The following is a 17,449-nucleotide window of genomic DNA, read 5'->3' as shown; positions in this document are numbered from 1 at the left end:
CCATGGGAGATTTTGTTACAGTCGTCCGTATAAAAATAATAGTAATAATTCAGAATTCCGCTTTTTTGTTGAAATCCAATAGCCGTAGGGGTAAGTAAATATGATAAGCCGAAATTTGCCTCCCTCTTTGTTTACTTTAACATCGCGTTAACACAGTATTCAAGAATGTAAGCAGTAATTCTGTGAACTTTATTCTTCAAATACAAATTTATTCCTATTATCAATCCAACTTACCTCTTTAAGATTTTGAAACCACGGACCCTACCAAAGTTTTTTTTAGCATGGGCTTACGTTTTATTTTCGATTATTATCTTTACAAAGTAAAATTTGTCTATTTTAAAATAACTATAAATAAAATTGTATACTTGAGGAAACGTTATAGGTACGTACTAAAAACTATAAAGATGTTGCAGACGTTGTCTGTTGTTGTGGTATTTTTGGCCGAATCATCATTGTGGACTTTTTTAATGTATAGTCCCAGCCCCTCCAACGAAACCACACAATTCCTTGACGAGCAGTTAGGTCTTGGGGATCATGAAGATATAGACCATTTAATCCCCGTCCACAGGATTTCCACCACCAGCCACCCTAAAAAAATGTTAAAAAAATTTTTTTTATACATAATATAAATTATAAGTCAACTACTAAGACTAAAACTGTTTTATCACGCAATTGTAGGAAACTAATTAAAATAAAGGTATTGTTATATATCTTCCAGTCGTATATTAAATAGGTCGGAAAAACCTATTAGTTTTTTGGGAACAAAAACTAATATCAAATTCAAGGTTGCGAAAAGGAAGGAAAGAAAGTTTAACAAGAAAAAAAGTAAACTTCGGCAAGCCGAAGTTCATATACCCTATTGCAAGAATTAAATACTTTTGAAAACATTAAAATTATGATTTAATTGCGTATATGTTGAAAAACATTGAAGCTATGATGATTTGCAGCTCAAATATTAAATAGTTGCTTTATATATTTTTAATATTTCTATGGAAGCTATGTGATATACTCGTCCGATTTTGATGAAATTTAAACCGTAAATCGGAAATATTTAACCATTACAAAATGTCGAAGAACTAAACAAAATATTAAAAAACAGCAAAGTTATAATTTTTTTCTTTTATTTTTCCGATTGTTCCTATGGGAGCTATATGCTATAGTCGTCCGATCCGGGAGAGATGTATGATCGAACGTATTCGTTAAATGTTCTGTGACTTCTTTCGATAGTACTTAAGGTCTGGTGGTGGTGTGCGATAGAAGTTATGACTTCAATGTTTAGGTATTTAGATAAATCATTGATTACTGAATTCTTATATTCTGTTCCCAAGTCCGTAATAAATGTATTCAGTGAACCGTACTTTAGAATAAAGGATTAAAATATAACTTTTGCTACAGTTTTTGCACTTTTATCTGATATTGGAATGGTGACAAGATATTTTGTTAAGTCACAAATTAAGGTGACTGCGTATCGTTACCTTGATCTGATTTAGGTAATGGACCGATCGTAACCACTAACACTCTATCAAATGCCTTAAGAGGTGTTTCTGTAATAGTTAACGGTGTTTTTGTGTGCTTTGTTGTTTTGGCCTGTTGACATTGAACGTGGTTTGCAACGTCACGAGTCATGTTTTCCAATGTCTTTTTATTTTTGCTAGCGTTTTTGTAAATCCTGTATGTCCACCTTGTATTGGATCATTGTGTAGTCTAGACAGTATAGCTTATTTTTCTTTTTGTTATTTATTGTGGTCACCGCTACTATTAAATTCATTAAAATTTTATTGCCCATAATTTTGAATATATCAATTGAAATAATTTCAAAGATTTTTTCGCTCAGTGCCATCTTAAGTTGGTTAATCTTATTTATACCGGCTGTTTTTTCCAGCCTTTGGAAAAATTGATCTAAATCGAATATTCCATTGGTATATAGATCTTCAACTTTTATTCTTGCATATATATTTTTTTCCTTTTTTAAGGGAACAATTTGATGCTGTTAAATGCAAAGTCACTACTTTTTTAACATCTTCATTGCGAATGACGTCAAATATTTTGTGCTTAGAAGCTGTCGGCTGCTTTTGTAAATCCGAATCTGATTTTGAAACTGCGCAGTTTTGATTTTCTGTCTATTTTGTAATCTCGTAGTGACTTGTAATATATTTACCGTAATATTTTGAAGATTTTTAATTGCCTGCTACGAAGTTATCTTTTCCCTTTAGATACTCAACTGTGAAATCATATTCCTCTAATTCGAGTCGCATACGTGTGAGTTTTGAACTAGGATTGATCATTGTAGATAAGTATGTTAGTGGTCCGTGATCAGTTTTAAGTTTAAATGTTTGCCATAAATATATGGTCGAAAATGTGTAATTGCCAATGAATTGCTGGTAGTTCCTGTTCTGTACTGCTTTTATTGATTTCTGCTTCTGTAAATGAACGTGATGCATATGCTATCGGGACACATGCTTGTTTACTTGCATCCGTTATTATACAAACTTCTTTAAGGAAATCGGGGTATTGTAACAAAGTTGGTTCTATAGGTTTATCTTTTAAATATTGAAATGAGTTTTGGCGTTCGGAAGACCATTCAAATGGAACATTCAACAATAGTCGGCGAAGTTTTTAATGAAACGTCTATAATAATTGCAAAATGCTATAAATCTTCTAGCGCTATCTGGATCAAGTGGGACAGAATAGTTTTTTATGACATCATATTTTTTGTCGTCCGATAGAATTCCTTTGTCTGTGCATTTATGACCAAGGAAAGTCACTTCATGCTTAAAAAATTAGCATGTTTGTGGAGGTAGTTTAAAATTGTATTTTCTGCATAGGTTTTTGAGCATATGTTTTTCGGAACATCTAATGACAATTAAATCATCCATATAAAGGAATGCTTGAGAAGCTTCAAGTCAAACGTTATGAGCCATTGCTCGTTGAAAACGACATTATGTTTCTATATTGTCTAACTATATGGTCTTTAATTAATTTTCCTACTTGTTTTTGAATTTCCTCAACTTGACTGTGCTGGTTTCGATAATTTTTTAAATTTCAATTTTTGGTTGTAAAAACTATTTGTTGTTATTGACTCGGTTTCTAGACCGAATACGTCGGTATAGTTTTCACATAGTTCAGTTAATTGTTCTCTAAATTGAACAGAAACATTTTTTTGTAGTTCTTCCATAATGTTTTGTTCTCGTTTACTTGAAGTGTTTTAAATTACATTATAATCTGAAATTGGTTCACATATTAAATTTTTTATACTAATCAAATGATTGGTACTGGTGGTGTTAAGTAATCGGACAAATGCATTCTGTTCTGATGTGATGGTATTGACAATGTGACAATCTCATGATTTGGTATTAATATAGTATCAGTATCGGACATTATTTCTAAGCATTTTTCGTACTACTTAAGATAGGGCTGGTAGAAGAATTGTATTATTACCAGAAGTATATGTTATTGGAACATAAATGTGAATGTCTATATTATTTGGTCTTATTATAAACCAATCCTTTGTAGGGTTAAGATCTATTTGACAGTTAAATATTTATTAAAATCGATTCCTATTATTCCATCGCATGGAATCCCAAAATATTGATTTACTATATGAAAATTATATGGAATTATATACTTGTCTGTTTGGAGTTCTATTGGACAAAGTCCTTTGGATTTAATTCCTATTCCTTGAATATTTATTGAATTTTTTGTTTGTATATTTTTAAAGGTATCTGCATTTTCATTTAAAACTGAAATATTTGCTCCCGTATCTACAAGGAACGTAATATGCTTCCCTGTTTCTGAATTAATAAATGGTACGAAAATATTGAGATTGAGATTAATTGTATAAGCCGTTGGTATTTTTAATTTCTCGTATCTAAAGGGGTCTGTGAGTTTCCCGAAACTGGCTGGGTAAGGCGGACATTGTTGTTTTGTTGTTTGTTGCGGTGGTTATTGTTGTGTCCTCCATAATTTCCACGACCTCTATTATAGTAATTGGTCTGGTTGTTATAGTTTCGATTATAACCGTTATTTTGGTTGTAACCGCAATTTCGGTTGTAGCCGTTGTATTGGTAATACCCATTATTTTGGTAGTTACCACGACCATTTCCTCTACCGCTATTACAGTAGTTACCTCTGAAGTTTTTGCCTCTGTAGGTCTGTCCTTTGTTTGCAAATAGCATTGCGTTAGCATTACCCGTCATGTCTGTACTACATAGTATGTACTTTGTGACGGCCTCATTCGTTAAGGAGAAGTTGCCTGCCTCAAATATTATTTTGAATCGGCCATGCTCACAATTTTTGACCATTGTGTTTATAGCCTCCTTGAATTTGTCTGCCTGTTCAGCGGCTAATCCTTCGTCAATATACGAAGCTTTAAGTAGCTTCCGTAGGTTGTCAATTTCATTCGTAAATTTTTTCGCTGTTTTTCCTTTTTGAGTTGTTTTTGACATTTTTGCTTTAATTACATCGGATGTTTCGCCGATAATTGTGTCTTGTAATTTTTTAATAATTCCGTTGACAGTAGATTAATTTTGCACTTTATTCGAAGTTGAACCCACTATTTTTGATATTATGACTTCAACAGCTATCTTTTCAAATGTTCCTTTAGTTAGGTTTACTTATTTCCAGGCTGTGATAAATCCTTGAAGATTGATTTTTTGTCTGTTGAATTCTGGAATAGCATTTGCTATATCTTTAATATATGCCCGTTGGGCAACAGTATCGTGCGGCATTTTTAATATTTGTAGTTGTTTGATTTCGCAATCGGAATCAACTGGTTCCTAATCTAATAATTCAGATTGAAAAAGTACTGCTGGAATTGTAAGATTATTCAAATCTTTCTCTTCTATTTCTGGACTGTCAAGCTCAGATTCTTCTACATGTACCGGGTCGGTACTGGTGGATCTGATGATTCCAATTCGTCGCCGGTTTCTACCTTCAAAGGGGTGCTTAGGATTGCTGGTATTGAAATATTTAAATTATACCTTCCTTTTATAGTTATTAAATTCGATCGAAGTTTGTTCAGAAATTTCGATACTTCAGACCAACGATTTTTGTCTAGTCGATTTCTTTGCTCATACGCGCATTGTTGAAGTGAGTTACTAATATTTTCACATGTTTATCAATAGTGATTTGTTGTGTTGTTCTATTTTGCGTTAACGATTTATATGATATATCGAAATTTTAATTTATTTAGATCCTTATATAATTCACACCATTCCATTATAATATGGATATGAATTATTTATGTATACTATTGAAATACTAGTTCTATCTAATAAGTCATGCTCGCTTCGAATTTTTCTCACATGAACAACCGGTATGGTGTTCAATACCATTGCTTTTTGTTTACTAGAGCAGTGTATTAATGGTGAGAATTAAATTATACGCTGAAATATATACAACATCTAGCTCTTAGATAGTGATCGGAGTCGTTGAGACCAATGTTATTATTCTTTCACTAAAATTTGGATCCCTCATATAGGTATTCAAAACTGCCTCTACGTTAATCATTGCTTTGTTCATCTACCTATACTTGGGGCTATAAAAGTAGTTCGATTATTATTATGTTAAAGAACAAATTTGTTTCTTTTAATAATGATTGCAATTATAAAAGGCAAGTTTTTTTTGTCATTTGTCATTTATCGAGGTTGTTTGCTCGACTCAGGAATCTCTTCTCTTAACACCTATTATTAAATTTATAGATTTTTAGGACAACACTTGCTAGCATTATAATTACAATTATTATTAATAGTATTGTTATTGTATTTGTATAAATATTTTCAGATTCTATTTTATTAACGACGTTCGCCGTTGAATCAACAACTTTTGTGAATATTTTCGCAAATTCTATATTTTATGCCAAGTGTATATGGCGAATTATTATTTTTAAGTTCTATTTCTTTATTTATACTATTATTCATTTAAAAAGAAAATTAGGAAAGTGAGGAAAATATTGGGTAAAGTAATGTTTCAAATGGCAGATTTACAATGTGATGCACACTAGTCTCTCAGTTTTAAAGCTATCTGCATGAAACTTTCCCATAAGTTGTCTTTCTATTGCAGGTAGTATAGTATAAGTCGGAACGAGCCGGATCGGACAATTATAGCATATAGCTCCCATGGGAACAATCGAAAAACAAATAAAAATATTATAACTTTGCTGTTCTTTAATGTTTTTTATTTCTATATATTATTATATATATATTAAGCAGCGTGTTTCGCGTGTCTTGGGGGCAGCTAAAATCGCTCCGTTCAACTAGCAACATATACGGCTAACCGCCGAATCCCTGCCTAAAACACAACAGTATTTCGTTAGGAACTGATCTTTATTTGGCGCTCATCGAGTCTTTTATACCCTTTTCCACTTATGTACTAGTACAGAGTTCTTCTGCGTAACCAATTATAGGGCTTAGTTCTAGGAGTTTATATGTATACTCTATTTCGGTGACAAGTGTATGTCATAAATGTTTTAAAGTAATATGTGTAATTAAGTAATATGTTTATGTTCCATCAAGGCATAAATTAAACAACACAACCGTTCCGGTATGACTCTTTTATTCCATCGCCGAATTTTTATTGATTCACAAATTGGTGGCTTGCGACTGTGCTGCCAGCTAATCTCAGCAGCGGGCAGCAGAGGCCTTTTATGTAACAATTCTATGCTCATATATAAACGAGAGCGCGAGAGAAGTTGTATTTGCATGTATATGTATTCATTGTTGTTGTCTGCACTCAAGCCATGGGAATTCGCTGACACTTGCGCTTCCCATAAGTTGAGTTCTGAGGCGCATTTATATTTCACTTGGCTGCCCTAGTTTTGTGTTTTTATTGAGGTACAGTGGGTACTCACTACAATGATACATGCATACTACATCTCACTACTTTTGAAAAACAACGTAATGTAATGAAGTTATTTTCTTAAGAATATGTTTTGTTTTATGACCTATTTCGTTTTTTAATAAAACCTCATTTCCTACTTCTAATTTAAAATCTTTAGTATACTTGTCATATATTTGTTTTGGCCGTTTTTTATTTAGTTAAATCATTGATCGTGCTCTTTTATATGCATTCTCACGTCTGAACTTTGATTCTTTGGCATAGTCATCTATATTGTATAGAGGTGAAATATGTTCGTTAGAGTTAAATGAAATGTTCATAAGGACAGTAATCGTGTACCACAGAGGGTGTAGTGTTACATCCAAACATCCCAATCTGTTCGTCGGACGAGATGTAGGATCGAACGTATTCGTTTAATGTTCTGTGACTTCTTTCGATAGTACTTAAGGTCTGGTGGTGGTGTGCGATAGAAGTTATGATTTCAATGTTTAGGTATTTAGATAAATCATTGATTAATGAATTCTTATATTCTGTTCCCAAGTCCGTAATAAATGTATTCAGTGAACCGTACTTCAGAATAAAGGATTAAAATATAATATATAATATATGACAAGATATTTTGTTAAGTCACAAATTAAGGTGACTGCGTATCGTTACCTTGATCTGATTTAGGTAATGGAGCGATCGTAACCACTTACACTCTATCAAATGCTTTAAGAGGGGTTTCTGTAATAGTTAACGGTGTTTTTGTGTGCTTTGTTGTTTTGGCCTGTTGACATTGAACGTGGTTTGCAACGTCACGAGTCATGTTTTCCAATGTCTTTTTATTTTTGCTAGCGTTTTTGTAAATCCTGTATGTCCACCTTGTATTAGATCATTGTGTAGTCTAGACAGTATAGCTTATTTTTCTTTTTGTTATTTATTGTGGTCACCGCTACTATTAAATTCATTAAAATTTTATTGCCCATAATTTTGAATATATCAATTGAAATAATTTCAAAGATTTTTTCGCTCAGTGCCATCTTAAGTTGGTTAATCTTATTTATACCGGCTGTTTTTTCCAGCCTTTGGAAAAATTGATCTAAATCGAATATTCCATTGGTATATAGATCTTCAACTTTTATTCTTGCATATATATTTTTTTCCTTTTTTAAGGGAACAATTTGATGCTGTTAAATGCAAAGTCACTACTTTTTTAACATCTTCATTGCGAATGACGTCAAATATTTTGTGCTTAGAAGCTGTCGGCTGCTTTTGTAAATCCGAATCTGATTTTGAAACTGCGCAGTTTTGATTTTCTGTCTATTTTGTAATCTCGTAGTGACTTGTAATATATTTACCGTAATATTTTGAAGATTTTTAATTGCCTGCTACGAAGTTATCTTTTCCCTTTAGATACTCAACTGTGAAATCATATTCCTCTAATTCGAGTCGCATACGTGTGAGTTTTGAACTAGGATTGATCATTGTAGATAAGTATGTTAGTGGTCCGTGATCAGTTTTAAGTTTAAATGTTTGCCATAAATATATGGTCGAAAATGTGTAATTGCCAATGAATTGCTGGTAGTTCCTGTTCTGTACTGCTTTTATTGATTTCTGCTTCTGTAAATGAACGTGATGCATATGCTATCGGGACACATGCTTGTTTACTTGCATCCGTTATTATACAAACTTCTTTAAGGAAATCGGGGTATTGTAACAAAGTTGGTTCTATAGGTTTATCTTTTAAATATTGAAATGAGTTTTGGCGTTCGGAAGACCATTCAAATGGAACATTCAACAATAGTCGGCGAAGTTTTTAATGAAACGTCTATAATAATTGCAAAATGCTATAAATCTTCTAGCGCTATCTGGATCAAGTGGGACAGAATACTTTTTTATGACATCATATTTTTTGTCGTCCGATAGGATTCCTTTGTCTGTGCATTTATGACCAAGGAAAGTCACTTCATGCTAAAAAAATTAACATTTTTGTGGAGGTAGTTTAAAATTGTATTTTCTGCATATTTCAAAGAGGTCTTTTAGGTTTTTGAGCATATGTTTTTCGGAACATCTAATGACAATTAAATCATCCATATAAAGGAATGCTTGAGAAGCTTCAAGTCAAACGTTATGAGCCATTGCTCGTTGAAAACGACATTATGTTTCTATATTGTCCAACTATATGGTCTTTAATTAATTTTCCTACTTGTTTTTGAATTTGACTGTGCTGGTTTCGATAATTTTTTAAATCTCAATTTTTGCTTGTAAAAACTATTTGTTGTTATTGACTCGGTTTCTAGACCGAATACGTCGGTATAGTTTTCACATAGTTCAGTTAATTGTTCTTTAAATTGAACAGAAACATTTTTTTGTAGTTCTTCCATAATGTTTTGTTCTCTGTTACTTGAAGTGTTTTAAATTACATTATAATCTGAAATTGGTTCACATATTAAATTTTTTATACTAATCAAATGATTGGTACTGGTGGTGTTAAGTAATCGGACAAATGCATTCTGTTTTGAGGTGATGGTATCGACAATGTGACAATCTCATGATTTGGTATTAATATAGTATCAGTATCGGACATTATTTCTAAGCATTTTTCGTACTATTTAAGATAGGGCTGGTAGAAGAATTGTATTATTACCAGAAGTATATGTTATTGGAACATAAATGTGAATGTCTATATTATTTGGTCTTATTATAAACCCATCCTATTTGACAGTTAAATATTTATTAAAATCGATTCCTATTATTCCATCGCATGGAATCCCAAAATCTTGATTTACTATATGAAAATTATATGGAACTATATATTTGTCTGTTTGGAGTTCTATTGGACAAAGTCCTTTGGATTTAATTCCTATTCCCTGAATATTTATTGAATCTTTTGTTTGTATATTTTTAAAGGTAACTGCATTTCCATTTAAAAGTGAAATATTTGCTCCCGTATCTACAAGGAACGTAATATGTTTCCCTGTTTCTGAACTAATAAATGGTACGAAAATATTGAGATTGAGATTAATTGTATAAGCCGTTGGTATTTTTAATTTCTCATATCTAAAGGGGTCTGTGAGTTTCCCGAAACTGGCTGGGTAAGGCGGACATTGTTGTTTTGTTGTGTGTTGCCGTGGTTATTGTTGTGTCCTCCATAATTTCCACGACCTCTAATATAGTAATTGGTCTGGTTGTTATAGTTTCGATTATAACCGTTATTTTGGTTGTAACCGCAATTTCGGTTGTAGCCGTTGTATTGGTAATACCCATTATTTTGGTAGTAACCACGACCATTTCCTCTACCGCTATTACGGTAGTTACCTCTGAAGTTTTTGCCTCTGTAGGTCTGTCCTTTGTTTGCAAATAGCATTGCGTTAGCATTACCCGTCATGTCTGTACTACATAGTATGTACTTTGTGACGGCCTCATTCGATAATGAGAAGTTGCCTGCCTCAAGTATTATTTTGAATCGGCCATGCTCACAATTTTTGACCATTGTGTTTATAGCCTCCTTGAATTTGTCTGCCTGTTCAACGGCTAATCCTTCGTCTATATAGGAAACTTTAAGTAGCTTCCGTAGGTTGTCAATTTCATTCGTAAATTTTTTCGCTGTTTTTCCTTTTTGAGTTGTTTTTGACATTTTTGCTTTAATTACATCGGATGTTTCGCCGATAATTGTGTCTTGTAATTTTTTAATAATTCCGTTGACAGTAGATTAATTTTGCACTTTATTCGAAGTTGAACCCACTATTTTTGATATTATGACTTCAACAGCTATCTTTTCAAATGTTCCTTTAGTTAGGTTTACTTATTTCCAGGCTGTGGTAAATCCTTGAAGATTGATTTTTTGTCTGTTGAATTCTGGAATAGCATTTGCTATATCTTTAATATATGCCCGTTGGGCAACAGTATCGTGCGGCATTTTTAATATTTGTAGTTGTTTGATTTCGCAATCGGAATCAACTGGTTCCTAATCTAATAATTCAGATTGAAAAAGTACTGCTGGAATTGTAAGATTATTCAAATCTTTCTCTTCTATTTCTGGACTGTCAAGCTCAGATTCTTCTACATGTACCGGGTCGGTACTGGTGGATCTGATGATTCCAATTCGTCGCCGGTTTCTACCTTCAAAGGGGTGCTTAGGATTGCTGGTATTGAAATATTTAAATTATACCTTCCTTTTATAGTTATTAAATTCGATCGAAGTTTGTTCAGAAATTTCGATACTTCAGACCAACGATTTTTATCTAGTCGATTTCTTTGCTCATACGCGCATTGTTGAAGTGAGTTACTAATATTTTCACATGTTTATCAATAGTGGTTTGTTGTGTTGTTCTATTTTGCGTTAACGATTTATATGATATATCGAAATTTTAATTTATTTAGATCCTTATATAATTTACACCATTCCATTATAATATGGATATGAATTATTTATGTATACTATTGAAATACTAGTTCTATCTAATAAGTCATGCTCGCTTCGAATTTTTCTCACATGAACAACCGGTATGGTGTTCAATACCATTGCTTTTTGTTTACTAGAGCAGTGTATTAATGGTGAGAATTAAATTATACGCTGAAATATATACAACATCTAGCTCTTAGATAGTGATCGGAGTCGTTGAGACCAATGTTATTATTCTTTCACTAAAATTTGGATCCCTCATATAGGTATTCAAAACTGCCTATACGTTAATCATTGCTTTGTTCATCTACCTATACTTGGGGCTATAAAAGTAGTTCGATTATTATTATGTTAAAGAACAAATTTGTTTCTTTTAATAATGATTGCAATTATAAAAGGCAAGTTTTTTTTTCTTTTTTTGTTATTTATCGAGGTTGTTTGCTCGACTCAGGAATCTCTTCTCTTAACACCTATTATTAAATTTATAGATTTTTAGGACAACACTTGCTAGCATTATAATTACAATTATTATTAATAGTATTGTTATTGTATTTGTATAAATAATTTTAGATTCTATTTTATTAACGACGTTCGCCGTTGAATCAACAACTGTTGTGTCTACTACCCATCTTGGGAATATTTTCCCAAATTCTATATTTTATGCCAAGTGTATATGGCGAACTATTATTTTTAAGTTCTATTCCTTTATTTATACTATTATTCATTTAAAAGAAAATTAGGAAAGTGAAGAAAATATTGGGTAAAGTAATGTTTCACATGGCAGATTTACAATGTGTCGCTCTATATAATTAAAATATCTCCATACGATTTTAGTATAAGGCCTAACAGTGGTTAGTATTTTTCAAGCAGCGCTTTCGGGCATCGGGTTGAGTTAGAGGTTGTTCACAATTAAAGGCAACTTAGGCATTGGCATAAATGCAGCCCTCGTGGGCTTCTTTTTTCTGCGGGGTCTTGGCTACTTTTAAGTAGACCTTGATTAATCGAAGAAGCTTTGTCCTTTTTCCGCTTCTTTTCCTCTTCTGGGTTAGTTTTTTGCGCTCTTGTCGTGCCCGGTACTCAGCTATTGTGAGGGGACGGGGTCCATCATTGTGACACAACTGCAAAGCCTCTTCTGGGCTTGGTGCGACCCTTTGCTCAACAGGGGCAGGGACCTGCCACGTTGGTGCAGAAGACGGAATGCCTTCCGCACTCATAAGTATGCCGCGTTGATGCAGTCGGCGTTTTGCCTACCACACTTTTAGGTTTCCTTCGTTGGTGTAGAAGGATTTTCCATTTCTTTCACACTTGTTCATTCTGCTGCTAGTGTCCGGGGCCTATGGGCTCAGGCGGTACCGGTGCCGGTCATCGCACAGGTTTCCATTGCAAACATTTTGCTTCGAATTTTTGTTGTTACTTTTGGTGAAATCTCGTTCTCGTTACTGCTACTTGTTTTATATTTTATTATTATATTGTTTTTAAGTTGGTTTATTATTGTGTTTTTAAGTTAGTTGTTGTGTTAGCCAAGATTAGCTTGTCGATTATGTTTGTTTTAAAAACTGTGTTGCGTTTTTGTGATATATGTAAACGCTACGATTTTCGTCAAAAGCGCGAGTATCCGAAGATTGTAGTAAGAATGTCACGGTCGACCTGTTTTAAAGTAATATTTTAGTTAAGTAATATTTTTATGTTCCATCAAGGGATAAATAAAACCATACAACCGTTCCGGTATGACTATTTTATTTCATCGCCGAATTTTTATTGATTCACAAATTGGTGGCTTGCGGCTGCCGGCCAGCTAATCTCAGCAGCGGGCAGCAGAGGCCTTCTATGTAACAATTCTATGCTCATATATAAACGAGATCGCGAGAGAAGTTGCATTTGTATGTATATGTATTCATTGTAGTTGTCTACACTCAAGCCATGGGAATTCGCTGACACTTGCGCTTCCCATAAGTTGATTTCTGAGGCGCATTCATATTTCAGTTAGCTGCCCTAGTTTTGTGTATTTGTTTAAGCACAGTGGATACTCACTACAATGATACATGCATACATAAATGTCAAATGTCAATTCTTTGGGCTATCCCATTCTATTTTTGTAAGAAGGGGAACATGCTTCTCAGGTCACAAGTGTAATCTGAAGTGGTGTTGCACCAGCAACCTAATTATCCATGTTCACATGTGAATATTCTGCGGTAAGGCCCCCCGCAGAATGCCTCTATTTACTTGAATTTAATGAATTCATTGGTATCCCGAATTCTATATTAATTTGTTTCTTATCATTCTTACAAGTACGTCTAACATAAATTAAACTTATTACGATTATTGTTATAATTATAACAATTAGGGCCAAATGCCCACTAGCAGTATGGATATTAATTCCTCTTAACTTAATATTTTCAGCTTTTTGTTCTTCTAGTTGCTTTTTAATGTTAATTATATCGTATGTATTGTTTATAAGCCTAGATGCCATTGGTTCGATGGTTTCCACATGTCCATTCCAACACCGGGTCGATGAAAACCTAATACAGCCAAGAATTTGAAGTAGACAATTCTACCCACACGTTTCGGCTTTCCCTGGAATTCACATGTTGGGTTCCGATTTTGCTTTAGGTCCGATAACTCACAGGAATTGTCAGTGGCTGATTTCCAGACCCAGTTTCCTCGACAAAGAAAATGCTGATTACTTTGACGAGAGCAGGCTTTTATTTGTGTATTTGTTTTCAAAGCGTGAGTCTATGTTAAAGTTGTATATTAACAAATCAGCCTTTAACTGAGAATCGATTTTTTTGGTATAACTTCCGAATGATATTGGTATCATTCTGTACACTGTTGATGCTTCCTGAACGAACAACGGTATTTCTGCGTGTATGACGAGTTTCTCATCCATAATCGCTTGGGCTCGGTGCTAGTTTTTCCTTAATAAGTGCAATTTCCTTTTTTTTTGCGGTGGTTTTAAGAATTGAGGGTTAACCCGACCGTGATTGAGATCAATTAATAAATTTTTAATTGATCCTTGCGTTTTCTCAAAACTTTCCAGCAATTGTGTAATTTAAAACAGCTAGTGCCATCCGATTGACATATTGATTTTCGAGTACTTCCTTGTTCAACCTCATTATTTCGTCTTCCATCGCTTTGAACTTTTCGTTCATTTCCTCTGATGTTCTTGTTATGGTATTTAACGTCGAAGTTAGGCCAAAAATAAAAAGTAACGGTACGTTATTGACAAGGACTGTATTCACTTTCGTCATACAGTTTTGTTAAGCCTCTAGTTTAAGAAATCAACAATTTTTCTGGATTTCAATTAGCATTTTGCAGATGTCTTATAATTGTGGTATAATATAATTATATTGATATTCTACCTGAATTTCCACTGATGTTAATAACCTTAAAAGCTGATTTTTAGAGTTTCACGATTACATAGCTTCTCTTTAAAATGGATCAATGGGAAATGAATTTTTGGAAAGTGTATGTTTCTCTATTTAGCAACTGTACTGAACTGTTCATGTCGGTTCACAGAATTAAGTTTTGTGCGATACTTACATATCCATTAGAATGTCAACCACGACAAAAAAATTTAAAGTTATCGAACAGACTTGTTTTAAAAATATTTTTCTCAATGGAAGGAATGATATTTTATTACTTTAAAAAAATATATGCTATTTTCATATCCTGTTACAAGATATTGAATTGGAAAGTTGTCCTTGCGAAACTTTACGTTTTTGTACAAATCTAGAGTTTTGTTTTGATGTTTGTTCTTAAAGGGACACTTTATCTCTTCTAAATGTCTGTCAAGGTGTAAAAAATTAAAAAAAAAAAGAAAAAGCAGTTTGCGATTGCGAATAGCGTTAAGTTTTTGCTTTATATTATTGTCTTTTCCATTGTCCCAAGCGCCGTTGGAGAACATATCTTCTTAAAACTGCGTCGATATCCATCACTCAAACAGATATTTGTATTACGATTAAGCCCCAAATTTTTTTCAATATAATAAAATTATCTGATTAAAAACTCAGTAAAGTTTGTCCCGAGCAACATCGTAAGTTTTCGAAAAGGTAATTTTTTTAATTAGGAAAAAATCGTAAACTTTAAATTAAAATATGCGAAAATAAATAAAATGGCAAGGTAAAGAAAAACAAACATTAGCGGAAATCATTTTAAAGTTTAACGCAATCAGCGCATACGAAAGAGCTCAAAGAAATAAGCTCGCGAAATTCCAATGAATTGCAAATCGCGCTTTATTATTTGTATAATTCCTATATTTACCACTAATTTTGAAATTATTCTAAAATCTAATTGCTGCAATATTTATATAATGACTATTGCATGACAAGTAATTTATTTAAATAAATATTTAAATATATATATATATTATTCTGAAGGCTATTTGTTGTTACATATTTTATAAAATTAATACGTTACATATTTTTAGTCACTTAAAAACATAATAAGTATGCCTTAGTTTAATAAATTACACAAATAGAACAACACAAAACTTGTGTTTTTAGTATTAAGACAAGAAAAAATGACCCCAGCGACAAAGTAAATTTACGTTCAAAACCAAAGAGGCATTATTAGGCAAGTGAATTAGTTGCAAAAAAATTTTGCCCTTTTAATTCGCTGAAATCGGTGAATAAATGGCTTGCCACAAAAACCCGTTTTTTTGGCCTTTTTTCCGCATTTTATGCGTACGAATGTCCCGAGCGACTTAGCAAAGTGAAAGTGGTTCTATAAATACCATGTTGCGCTAACAAAATAGCGAAATTGCCGGAATTTTATTTCCCTCCTGACAGACACTTCGAATATGCGGCGAAAAATTTAGAGGAATCGATTTCTTCATATGGACATATATACAACATATAACTGTTTTTTGTTCGAGACTAGGTATTATTCATAGTTTATTCATTCATGCACAGGACAGTTATTTTAAAAACGTTGTTTATCCAAATGGTTTGGATTAGAATTAAAAATTTCTAGCCTTATATTATATGTGCTTAGGTAAAAATATAAGGAAACTAAAGAACAAATAGTTCAAATGTTTAATAAGTATAATTTCTAGTTTTTTATTAAATCGCTGTGACAATTTTATTGTGTTTCGTAATTTTGTATTCTTTTGAATGAAAGCATTATAACAATATTATGGACTGAATGGAGAACATTGAACATTGAACATGCATCCCCTTAAGTCGCATATACTTTGTCAAAAATATCTTCGTCGATTTTCATCCTTAATTCATAATACTATTTAATTGCCGAACTGCGCAGTAAATAAAAAATGTTGTAATGAATTTAAGAAGTTTGTACACTATTCTGTTGTCCAATACTTTCAATTGTACTAGGGGAGTATCCCCTAGTATTGGAACCTGGATGCCGTTAATAATTCAGGATTGGTTTCTCTAGTATTTCAGGCCTGGTTTCTCTAGTATTATTGAGTAGTGACATCGACAGGGCTTCCAACAATTACGGAAGAAAATGTATAACTGTATTAAGAATAAAAAATATCGAAATTGGTTATGCACAAAAATCTATATACCGAAAGTCTACCATGGCGAACGGGACGGTTAAGTAGCTCTTATTGTTACGGTAGTTCTCTGCATCAGATTTCGGGCTGACTTCGATGTGACATCCATCTTTGAGAAATGTATTTATTTTACAATACCCATTGCTCCAAAGCATTGGTCAAAATCAGTGCGTTAGAATCCTTTAAAAGTTACCGTTATCTTCTCCTGGATGAGGAAGTTTGCTTGCAAATAGTCGCTTGACAGTTAGGTGATAACCTCCCGACAGAACGTTACGGTATTCTGCAGAAGATTTTCCAAAGAGATTGTTTAACGGAATTGAGTATCCTTCTTTCGAAGATTGGGAATTCTATCACTAGGATATGGAATGCAGCTCTGCTCATGCGAAAGTGTTTCTTAAAAAACTCGTCTAAGTTTTGCGGAACTTCCTTGTTTCAAAATGAACCGCTCCGAGGCTATTTAAATTGGAAATATTAATAGAATTGTAAAGAGACTCTTGAAAGACTATAATTACTGTTCAATTTTCAAGCAACCCTTTCCAAGCTGTGGAAGTTTTGCCAACGTCCCCACCAAATATATCAATGCCATTATAGTAGTAGTTTGTTTCTGCACTGCAGAAATTATCATCAAGTCGATTTTTAATTCCCCGTTCATTTCCGTTGATAAGTTCACGTTTCAACAAACTTCTTTTACAAATCAAAACAAAACACAGCTG

At 33.0% G+C, this 17,449-nt stretch overlaps 1 protein-coding gene across 5 annotated transcripts in view; it reads right to left on the bottom strand.

Moving 5' to 3' along the window:
• Nucleotides 1-275: 275 nt before the first annotated feature.
• LOC108149906 (angiopoietin-2) overlaps nucleotides 276-17,449 on the bottom strand; it is a 269,820-nt gene continuing 252,646 nt past the window's right edge. For 4 of the 5 annotated variants that reach the window (XM_041709766.1, XM_041709767.1, XM_041709765.1 and 1 more), the window contains one exon: nucleotides 276-588. In XM_041709766.1, the coding sequence (XP_041565700.1) occupies nucleotides 397-588 (192 nt within the window). In that variant the 3' untranslated portion in view covers nucleotides 276-396. The remainder of the gene's footprint in view (nucleotides 589-17,449) is intronic. The other variant, XM_041709769.1, reaches the window with a different exon arrangement.

The sequence above is a fragment of the Drosophila elegans genome, unplaced genomic scaffold, assembly GCF_018152505.1.
Source record: "Drosophila elegans isolate 14027-0461.03 unplaced genomic scaffold, ASM1815250v1 contig_492, whole genome shotgun sequence".
Taxonomy (NCBI): Eukaryota; Metazoa; Arthropoda; class Insecta; order Diptera; family Drosophilidae; genus Drosophila; species Drosophila elegans.
Note: the sequence above shows the minus strand (reverse complement) of the source record. Positions and strands in the feature narration are given on the sequence as shown.